General features: G+C 42.1%; 1 protein-coding gene across 1 annotated transcript in view; it reads left to right on the top strand.

Moving 5' to 3' along the window:
- Positions 1 to 743: 743 nt before the first annotated feature.
- Positions 744 to 11,606, top strand: part of IFNAR1 (interferon alpha and beta receptor subunit 1) — a 23,331-nt gene continuing 12,468 nt past the window's right edge. Inside the window, 3 exon segments of the mRNA XM_014561608.2 lie at positions 744 to 975; positions 6,236 to 6,359; positions 10,118 to 10,299. Coding sequence (XP_014417094.2) covers positions 903 to 975; positions 6,236 to 6,359; positions 10,118 to 10,299 — 379 coding nt within the window. The 5' untranslated portion in view covers positions 744 to 902.

Here is an 11,606-nt window from a genome sequence, read left to right as displayed (position 1 = left end):
TGACTGTACTTCAATTTAAAAAAAATTCATTGCAGTAAAAAATAAACTAAAACAATTTTTAAAAGATATTTAAATAACCATTTGAATGGTGGACTCAAATTGTTTACTGGTAACAACGGACGCTCAAAAGAGGTTACAGAACGCTGTTCTGGAGACCACCTCCAACCCAGAAACTCACGACCCCCTCCAAGGGGCCCATACGCCCCGGGCCAAGTTGCCCCGAAAACGAACGCTCCATGTGTCCCGGTTTGACTCGAGCCTACCCCACGTTCATCGCGCTCTGCATAAAGGAAACGGCCTGGCTCTCCCGGGAGCTTCCTCATTCTTTCCTCCCTTAATCCCCAAGCCGCCCCAACGCCGCTTTTCCAGGCTCCCGTGTCCGCGAGCCGGGCGGGGGAAGGCGAGAGCCCCGAGGGCCCGGCAGTGCCTCAGGCTGCAACTACCCGGAAGGAGTGCGGGGAACTACAGACCGCAAGGGCTGCGCATGAGCACTGGCAAAGCTCCGCGTGCCTCCAAGGGTCAAGGCCTCGGGCTAGGCGTGGTCTTCCCGGAACGAGAGGACGGAAGGCTACTGGGCAGTCCCTGACCGAAAAGAGGCGAAGGGAGGCGGCGGCTGGGCGGCACACCGCTGTCCCACTCGCGTGCACGGGAGCAGGGGGAGGGGACGAAGGCAGGGGGCGGGGCGACTGAGGAGGGGTGGGGCGCGCACGGAAGGGACGGCGCGTGCGCGGGGGTCGGGTGACGAGCGCCGAGGGGCGGGGCAGGGCGACGCGGAGGGGGCCGGTGGAGCGTGGAGCGCGGGGTCCAGAGTGGTTTGTGCGCCAAAGCTTCCCTAGCGCCGCGCTGCGCTACCTGAGGCAGCCGAAGATGTAACTGGAGGGGTCGACGGCGGCCCGCGGACTATGCTCGCGCTCCTGGGCGTGGCGACCCTGATGCTGGTCGCTGGAGCGCCATGGGTGTTGCCCGAAGCTGCAGGTCAGAGATAGGGGTCCGCGCGCAGGATCGGGGGCGAGGCGCGAGGCTGAACGGCGGCAGCTTGGGAAACCTGGGCATCTGGAAGCGGGTGGGAGGGACAGACTTCCTCTCTGGTTGTCCGTGGTCACAGCGCTCACATTGAAACCGACTTGGGCTCGAAAATCAAACGGGAGAAAGTGATGTTCAAGATCTTTCCACGCCTCTTGCTTGGGGGCGCCCTCCTCGCTATCCCTCCTGCCCTGTGACTGTTCCCGGGGCTCCCACCTCCGCGGGTTCTGGGTGTGCGAGACCCTTAAGTGTCGAGTTTGTTTCCGATAAATCCGACAGCTCGCCTGGACTGTTTGATAATAAACAAGCTATGCTGTTGTTCCTCAATTTAGTAGACAGTTACTCCGTCCCGCTTGGGAGCGGGATAAGGTTTGCAAGGATTTCTCTGCCCTCAGGAGTCGTGCAGTCTAATAAAAAGTGGTAATAAAAGAAAAATACGCAGCCAAAATACAGAGGCTGGGAGCCACCAGTCTAGTTTGCTGGCTTTCCTAACTTGGCAGAGGTGCGTGGGGAATGGCAACTATTATAAGGTTGACTTTGCAGTGAGAAGGGGTACCCAGAGACAAACAGGGCCATGCAATGAGCAGGAATCCAGGGGTTGGTAAGGCCACTTAGTGGGCTTAAATACTTTACTATTTGTTTAGAAAAGCATACCCTGGTTTTCTGGGGTACATAATATCTTGTAAAAAAAAATAAATAAATAAAACAGCCAGTTAGTTATTTTACCAGCATAGTGGGTTTCTTCCAGAGTAGCAGAGGAATTGCAATTTAGGGCAAGAAAGCTATAGGCAAGTACAAGAAGAAAAAGAACATTACTTTATAGAGAAAAAGGAGGAAGGAAGTTGGGTGGGATGGTTTTGAAAGACATCAAGAGTTGAGATGGCCGGCCTTTCCCGTCCGCCGGGCTTGTTGCTGGAATAGAATCCTTCGTGTCGGATCTGTAATTGAGGATTACTGAGGCTTCTTGTTGAGCTGCTGGCGCTTCCTGTAATTGATGGTGAGTGGAAGTGCGTGAAGGCTCTGGCCTCTGGCCTGCTGTCTTCATTTTAGGAGTCCAATACGCTATCCATTGCGCGACGGAGACACCCTCCTGTCTTCATTTTAAATGACGTTTCCTTTATCCTGTTTCACAAATGTTTTCTCATACTCTTCCACAAACATGGTATATAGTATAGTATATGGGTACTAGGATCCTGGTGTAACCCCTGGTAATTTCTTTGGAGTCTTTTGTTCATGAAAATTTTGCATTAAACCTATGTTTGCTTTTGGATAAAAAGAATTTCCCCAGAATTTTCATGTAAAATTAACACTCCAGGAGGGTGTTCATTAAGATCATAATTTTAACCTAGATTAGAGGAGAACTGAAATAAACTTTATACACAACTGGCATTTATTGCCTTCTTAACCGTGGTGCCACACACTATTCTAAATGTTTTAAAGGTATGAACTCATTTAGTTTTCAGAACAAAGCTGGGCACCATTATCCTCACTTTGCAGGTTAGGCAGACTGAGGCCATACAGCTAGCCACTGGTTTAGGGGGAAATCAAACCCTGGGAATCTGGCCTCAAAGCTCTGGGGGCTAACACTAGACTTTTTCTAAAGGTCAACAATTTAGTTCTTTTTTTTTATTTTTAATTTATAATTTGTTTACTTGTGTCTTATTTTCTTGGGGGGGAGGTACTTAGGTTTTGTTTTTTAAGTAAGGTACTGGGGATTGAACCCCAGGACTTTATGCATGCCAGGCATGCACCCTACCACTAAGCTATACCCTCCCCCTACAATTTAGTTCTTGATTATCCTATATGTTAAGCTTAGGTATCTTTCAATTAACTAATCTACTTTTTTCTCAAAGGAATAATAATATTCAAAACTAAATGAAATGGTAACTCTAACCTGAGATCATAATGTTGCCCTGTTTTTCAAAGTCATCAGAATATTCATGCTTTTTTAAATATGTGTGTGTGTGTGTGTGTTTATGCTTTATTTATTTATTTATTTTCCCCTTAATGGAAGCACTGGGGCTTGAACCCAGGACCTCATGGATGCCAAGTGTACGCTCTACCCACCTCGCCTAAAATATTCATACTTTTAAAGCAATTCTGGGATCCTAGTCTAAGAAAACTATCTAAACTATAGGAGGAAATTTATATTTGTATGGATGTATGTTTTTGGATTTATGTCGTACTTAAAAATATAGTAAATCATTTCTTGTCATCAATATGAATGTGAAAGGTTGGAAGCAACCAATTGTATAAATAGAATTATTGAATTAAGTACCCACTTATATATTTTACATGCTAAAAAGGTGAACTAAATTATTGTCAAAGGGATATTGTTAATACTAATGGAACAGAATCCACGACATCTAAGATCCTGTTTAATAATTATTTCCAATGTGTTCATTTATCAGTTGGTTATTTGTTTGTCTCCCAAATGCCAAGATGCTTCTAACTCTGGAGTTTCCTTACCTTAATAGCAGAAGGATTGCGTCCCTGAGGAATTACCTGGCTCTATCCCAGGCATCAGATTTCTTTGTTCTTGCTCAAGACCCAGAATTACTAGAGTTAGAATATTCTAGGCTAGAGACTACAAATGCCATCAGACCTTTTTGTTAATCCTGTAAACCCAATCACTGTTCTTTGGCTGCATGGGATCTATAAACTTCCAACAACTGGGATGGGAATTAAGTTTAGAGTGGCATAAGGGGAAGTATTCTAGTCAATGATGGAGTCCGAGAATGCGAGCGCAATGCAGAAAGTCAAGGCTGGGGAGGCTCAATGAGCACCTCACCAAATTAAAATAAATAATTTAGAAAATATTTTCTCAGATGTCTCCCATGTTGACTCCATACTGTAGTATCTCAAACTGGAAAGTAGAGGAAGCAGCCCCCATAAAAAAAGATCTACACGAGGACCCCTGGTGTAGAAGGTCTGCAGGAAGATAACATGCTTGCCCTGCACAGAAGTAAAGGCTAGAAACACTGGAGGAAAAAAATAATAAATTTAAAAGCTGGTCTTTTAAAAATTGTAATTCATCAAAATCAATCTTTTGTGATATTGAGAAAGTTCCTGTGAACTTAGCATTACTCTGAGGACTCTGAAAAACGTAGATTAAGTATGAAGCTATGTAGACCCTGCCTTAAGGAACTTGAAATCTGGTTGGAGGTTTGTGTTTAACATAAAGAAGCAATTTTTTAAGACATTTTTTTCTTGTTTATTTATTTATATATGTGTTTATTTTACAATGTCATTTTTTTAATTGAAGTATAGTTGATGCACAATATTATATGTTATAGGTATAGTATACATTATAGTAATTCACAGTTTTTAAAGGTTATACTCCAGTTAGAGTTATTAGAAGATATTGGCCATATGCCCCATGGTGTACAATACATCCTTGAAGCTTATTTTATACCTGGTAGTTTGTACCTCTTAATCTGTCACCTCCATGTTGCCCCTACCCCTTCCCTCTCCCCACTGGTAACCACTAGTTCCTTCTCTACATCTGCGAGTGTTTCTTTTCTGTTATATTCACTGGTTTGCTGTATTTTTTTAGATTCCAAATGTAAGTGATATCTTACAGTATTTGCCTTTCTTTTTCTGACTTATTTCACTTAACTCCTGGAGTTAAGCTCCACTGGCCTTCAAAACCAGGTGTCCTGGGGTCTCCTCCCAATGCCGGAACCCCGGGCTGGGGAGCCTGACGTGGGGCTGAGAGCTCTCACTCCTGTGGGGTGGGCCTCTGCAACTTAACTGTTCTTCAGCTTGTGGGTCGCCCACCCCAGGGGTATGGGGCCCGGTTATATCCCGAGCATGCCCCTCCCATCATCCCGCTGTGGTCCCCTTTTTATGTTTCCAGTTGAAGAGGATCTTTTTTGCTAGATTCCAGTCTTTGGTTTTTTCAGTGGTTGTTTAGCAGTCAGTTGTGGCTTTGTTGTAGTTACAAGGAGAGGCGAGTTCTTGGTCCTACTACTCCGCCGTCTAGACTGGAAATCGCCAAAAAAAACTTCATTCCGCAAGTTTTGAGAGCCTGCTCAATGTCAGGTACTGGGCTGAGTGCATGTACTTAATGTGAAGTTCAGTGTGCAGATTCATGACACGGCGGAAAGGAAGAGTAAGGTCAGCATGAGCTGCACTATTTGAGGAAGGTTTTCTGTTAGGGAGCGGACTTTAGCTGGGTCTTGGAGGATTTGGGTGGTCAGAGAGGAAGAAAAATTCGGATTGGAGGGGCCAATGGGAAAAATCAGAAAAGAGGGCGTCCAACTGGTGGAAGATTTGTGCTAGAACTATAAGAAATAAAGGGGAAAGGGATGGGGGAAAGAGATTCATTAGCAGTATGGGACTAACAGATACAACCTACTATACATAAAATAAGCAAGAATATACTGTATAACACAGGAAACTATACTCAAAATCTTATAATAACCTGCAGTGGAAAATAATCTGAAGTATATATATATATCTGAATCATTTTGCTATACACCTGAAACTAACACAGTATTATAAATCAACTATACTTCAGTTAAAAAAAAAAAGAAATAAGAAATAGGTCTTCAGATGGAAGTCCTTAAAAATACAGAAGGGTTCAGACTTGATATCTTCAGCAGTCAGGATCTTCTCAGATTCCTGTAGGGCTTGGCTGACATGATAAACCTTCATACCTCTACCTCTCGGTTTTATTGTGTAAATATTTTTTCCTGTGACTGTCTGTCACCTTGCAAACCACATCTGTTCAGTTCTCTCTCAGAGTATATCCCTCTCTGAACAGAGAATGTGAAACCAAATGGAGGCTGTTAAACAGTTGACCCATATATCCTTTATGTCATTGTCACTTTCAAGACCAAAGAAAAATACTGTTTTCATACAGAGACTTGTTCTAATTAAAACACATGTTTATCTTTACCTTTTTATGATCTATTTTTTCTGCCTTTATTGAGATATATTGGCATATAATGTTTGCTTTTTATAGATTAAAAAAACTCTGCCTTTTTCCAACTCTTGAATGCAGAGTTAGAAATAAATTAGCCCCCTCCCCGTGCTGAGAGTAATCACTAGGTTTTTGGGTTTTGTTTTCAGATTTTTAAATAGACTTTGTTATATTTAAATGTATTCATTCTTCAGTCAATGATATGAAGGAAAGAATAACATTTTTAAAAATGTCTATAGCATTCAGATGTAGATATAACTGTCTTTTTTGTCGTTGCCTTTACAGAAGGAACAAATCTGAAACCTCCTGAAAATGGAGAGGTCTCCATCATTGATGACAGTTTCACCCTGAAGTGGAACAGGAGCGGTGGATATTTCAAGAACGTGACTTTTTCAGCAGAGTATCAAATGTACGTCACTTTACTTACTGATTTGCTGAATACTTGTTATAATTTTAACCCGATTTTTTTTTTCAGATTTGGGAAACTTGAGTTTTTCCACTTTTTAAAGAAAATGTATGGCTACTTTGTATATTTGTAACTTCATTTCTACAGAGACTTAGTCACAGTCATCTTTGGGCATTGAAGCAAGAAATTTGGAGTGTGAGGATAGCAGACAACTTCTGTAGCCCACAGCCATGCCTTCTCTGTTCTGGATGCTCCAACTTCTTCAGACATAAAGTAGGATCTGACCTAGAGCATGCCTTGAGGATATGAGAGAGTGCCCCCTCAAGGCCTAGCCGCAGTTTTGGTATCAGCTGCCAGGCTTTCTTGTATCCCCATCATACACAAAATTTCCATTTTAGATACACGTTATAAACATCAGTATATTGAGCCCTGTGTTCCCACAGACCCAGTGTTTCTGGAGTTTCTGCCTCCTCCCTAGTGCTCACTTTCCAGTTACTGATTGCCAAGGGGACGGGCAGACAGGGAGTTGAAGAAGAAAGTTTACAGGAGGAAATACAGCTCAGGAAGTACAGTAGTTCGCTTTGGGCATTGGAGCCCTGTCTGCTAACCATGATCCCTGTGCAACAAACAGCCTAGGGATGCAGGCAGTGACGAAACGGGGCGTAGAATTTCCAGGACCAGGATTCCACTGCATCAACCACAGCCCTGTTGTTCTCCAGTTGACTGTTAGTAGTGTGTGTGTGTGTGTGCAGTTGATCCTTGAACAATGGCAGGACTTAGGGTGCCAACCCCCAAGCAGTTGGAGATCTGAGTGTGACTTTACAGTAGGCCCTCCATATCTGCGGTCTGCCTCCGTGGATTCAACCAACCTTAGATCATGTATTGTAATATGTATTTATTGAAAAAAAATCTGCATGTCATTGGACCCATGCAGTTCAAACCAGTGTTGTTCACAGGTCAACTATATGTGTGTGTGTACACGCACACACAGTTTTTCTCAGAATTGATAATTGAAGAATTTTCATCTTTAGAGATTTTCTTTAAATTGAACTTTGAGTTTTGTTACCAATTTTGTTCTTTGCCTTAGTTCAGAATGTTCTTATTAAACAACTGTTTTAAGTATAACAGATTATTTCACATATCTTTATTTAAAGTTACCCTCAGAATGAAGAACAGAGCCAAGACCGTGCTCTCGTATTCTTGTTCCTTCACGTGTCCTATTGTTTATACTAAACTCTCCAGTGCACAGTAATCTTTTACGCTTCCATTCTGACTTTAGTGTCAGATGCACTGTTTCAATGCGTTCTGACTCTATTCACTTCTAGCTTTATAGATGGTTGCCTTGTAAGAATATGCCAGGCCACAAGTTTAGGGAGTCAGAGTAGCAGTTAGCGTGGTGTAGTGTGGCAGTTAGCGTGGTGTAGTGTGGCAGTTAGCGTGGTGTAGTGTGGCAGGGACTTGAGCCAGGCTGCTTGGGTGTAAATCCATCCTTTGCTACTTTTTCTCTTTATCACAGTTTCCTTATCTGTTAAGTGAAGATAAAAATTAATCTGACCATATGTTATCATTCAAACCAGGATACTTCTGAGAGTGAAAAGAAGCACTTAATTTTAGATAAGCTGAAGCAATAAGCTTAAACCAGGACAGTGGCAGGCACACTGGGCTGGGACACCCCAGTGATGAAGCATCTAACTCAGCAGGTTGTGAGCGTCGCACAGTTGTGTATAAGTGTGCAGAACAGTGGTGCGGAGTACGTGATCGGCTGAAGTGTAGTTAGTGTCAGCAGCAGACAGACACTTTGCAGTGTAGTCTCAGAACGTAGGACAGACGCCACTGGTGAGAAGTAATACACAGACGCATAAATCAGCCGCTGGGGTGCCAGTGCATGTCGAACACACGCTGTCAAAGACATCAGTGTTCGTGACTTACGTCTCAAATTTATTATGCTGTGTGTAGTTTTCATTCAGCAGATACTGAGTGCCTTTTATGCCAAACACTCTGCTGGGTACTGGGAATACATTAGTGAACAGGGGAGACAAAGACAGCATGAAGTTCTGTCCTGAGATGGCTCTTATGAAATGAATTTCATATTGGTTACATATTCATTTTCAGGTTATATTTCTGCTCTAATCTAAATATTACATATGATAAAGTTTTTTTTTAAGAGCATTTGGAGTGGGGCATGCCACTGTGCCTCCTGCAGCAGGAAGGGCAGATGTGAAGCGTGCAGATGGGCTGAATCCATATCAAGGCCTAGTTTTAAATTTTTTATAAGGTTTTCTGTTCATAATAGGAGCTGTCCAGATAAATGGACCAGAGACACATTACTGGCTTTTTGTCTGTAGTTCCTTTTATTTTGACCCTCCATGCCCCTAATTTAAAGAGGTTTGTGTACTGTACCCACTTCCCAGGCCTCCTTACATCTCTTATTAATTTCTCTGGAATTAAATTTTCTAATAAATGACATTTGAGAAAAACAAAATCTGAATTTTGGGCTTAGATTTTTTAAACCTGGACTTTTTAAAAATAGACTGTGATGTGGAGGAGTTTCTCAGGAAGATTTGCATTTAAATTAAGGTATTATTAATGCCAACTCTAATCTCAGAGCACAGATAGGTAGAGTAGAAGGGGAAGCTGGCCAGGATTGAAGTGTCCCATATGCTAGTGTATGTTATTGCTAATTTTTTAGCAATAATTTTTATTGTTTCCTTTTTGAAAAATAAGGTAGACTTGAATTGGAGTCAACATAAAAATTATTTGGATATCATCCGTAGTTTATATCTTAATAAAAAGCACCTTACCTTTTTATTAAAGATGTTGTAGCATCTTTAAAATGAGGTCTGCAGTATTACCAAAAAAATTAAAGTTAGCTGATGCTAGAACTTTGAATTAGTCCTGACAGAAATGCCTTCTCAGAGGATAGTTTTTCTGCCTGGTGTAAGGCAGACAGAGCTTATCATAGGCAAAAATTTTGAAACCTATTATCTGTTTTCTGTCCCTCACCTTCACTTCAGCCTCCTCTTCCCCCTCTGTAGCAACATGACCTCTCTGTTTCAGGCACTCCATGCCGACTGGATTTCTTCATGTGGTTAAAGAATCTCATCAGTCACTTAAACCTTTTTTTTTTTTTCCACTTAAACTTTTTGATGGACTAAATCCACTTTGAGAAGTTTGTTAGTTTATGTTAACATTTTAAGTTCTTTGTCTCTAATGATGTAATAGAAGGAATTACGGTTTGTAGAAGGAATGGTCTGGTTTTGAGGAGAGCAGAGGAAATTCTCAAAGCATGCCGATTCTGAGGTCTTTCTTTGGGCTTGTAAATCTATTCGTAGGAGGAGGTCAGAAGGGAATCATCAAATCCAGTTCCGAAATTTTCAGAAAGGAAGAGAGGATCCCGAATACAAGCAATGGGCCAGAGGTTGTGCAGCTGTTTTTAACAAAGGCAGCACTAATCCACTTTTACCTTATGGGTTCTTTGTTTCTCTGCTTCTTTGAAATCCTGATGCAGCCACCCACAGAATTATAGAACTGTATTAAAAAGTTAACTGTATGTCAGAATTATTCCATTGTATAAATAATAACTTGGTATATATGCATTGAAAAAGAGTGGAATGTTTCCCACTTTAATGCTGTCGGGACCTTAACTCAAGTAGAAGAAATAACTGCTTATACTTGCTTTATAATGATGTAAATAGCAAACATGTTTGTCACTTTTTTGTATTTATAATGTTCATTCATTCATTCACTTTTTTATTTTAAAGACCAGGGATGGGTAATTGGAGAAAACTGCTTGGGTGTCAGTATGTTACTCGTACCGAATGCAGCTTTTCTTCACTCCACTTAAGAAGTGTTTACGAAAATATTAAATTGCGCATAAGAGCAGAAAAAGGAAACAGCACTTCTCAGTGGCATGAGGTTCCCCCGTTTGTACCATTTAAAAAAGGTAAGAAAAAGCTGCCAGCTGAATTACATTGTGTTCTTTATTAAATATTACCAGAACAGCTCACTTCCCAGGCCCGTTTATTTGCATACTATAAAATCTTCCATCTTTAAAAAAAAAAACAAAAAACAAAGATTCCCTAAAATCTGTATTTCCCTCCTGCTATGGCCACATTTCCCTGCTCTCCCTAGAGTGGTGGTTCTCAAAGTGTGGTCTTCAGGACCCTTTCAGGAGGTCTCTAAGGTCAAGACTTTTCCTAATAATTCTAAGGCTTACTTGCCTTTTTCATTTTCATTCTCTCTTGAGTGCACACTGGCATTTTCTAGAGGCTGTTTGCTGTGATCTGATGACTGACTGAATGCAAAAGTAGGTATGAGACACATCCGTCTTTATTAAGCCAGACATTAAAGGGACTTGAACAAAATGTTCAAACAGCACCAGTCTTCTCACTAAATTTTTTGGTTTGTTTTAGCAAATGTAGTCATTTTTATATCACAAATATTTTTTATCATGTAATAGGTTTATCATTACTATTTTTTAATGAGTTAATAAATATTTTAATTTTTTATCAGTGTCAATGTTTAATATGCTAGATATTCAGAGACATAGCCCATATAAACAAAAGCTCTTCCGGACCCTCAGTTTCTCTAAGGGATCTTGAAACTAAAAAGTCTGAGAACCACCGCCCTATACCGAAACACACAGAACAGTGATCTGTACCCCTCTCTGTACTCTTTCTCCCCCTCCCTCTTCCACCTTCTGCTTCAAGCTTCGTTCCCCATCACTGCACTGAAACCACTCTTGCCAGGGTCACTGAGACCTCCACAGTGCCAGGTGGATTCCCAGTCCTCTTCAGGCCCAGTCCCTCTGTGGCATGGGTGTGATTACCACTCCCTTCCTCTTGAAACCCTGCTCTCTAGGGCACTGTGCTTTCCTGGCTCTCCTCTTGCTCCTTGGTTGTTCCTTTGCCTGTTTCTTCTCGTCCTCCAGACCTTTAAATGTTGGGAAGCTGCAGGGCTCAGCCATGGAACTTCTCTCTACCCGCCCTCCCCTGGGAATCGTATAGCTCTCAATACTGTCTGTCCTCTGGACTCCCCACAATTGTATCTCCAGGCCCCTCCCTTCCCCTTACTTTGACTTGTATCACCAGCTCTCCTCAGCCTCTCTGCTTAGAGGTCTAAAAGTCAGCTCAGATTTGAAAGAGCCAAGCAGAGCTCTTGATTTTCCCCCTCCGCCCTGCTCTTCTTGCAGTGTTTTCCATCTCTGTTAATGACATCACCTACTTATTCGCTCTGGCCGAGAGCCCTGGT

This window comes from Camelus ferus, chromosome 1, assembly GCF_009834535.1.
Source record: "Camelus ferus isolate YT-003-E chromosome 1, BCGSAC_Cfer_1.0, whole genome shotgun sequence".
NCBI classification, from domain to species: domain Eukaryota; kingdom Metazoa; phylum Chordata; class Mammalia; order Artiodactyla; family Camelidae; genus Camelus; species Camelus ferus.
Note: the sequence above shows the minus strand (reverse complement) of the source record. Positions and strands in the feature narration are given on the sequence as shown.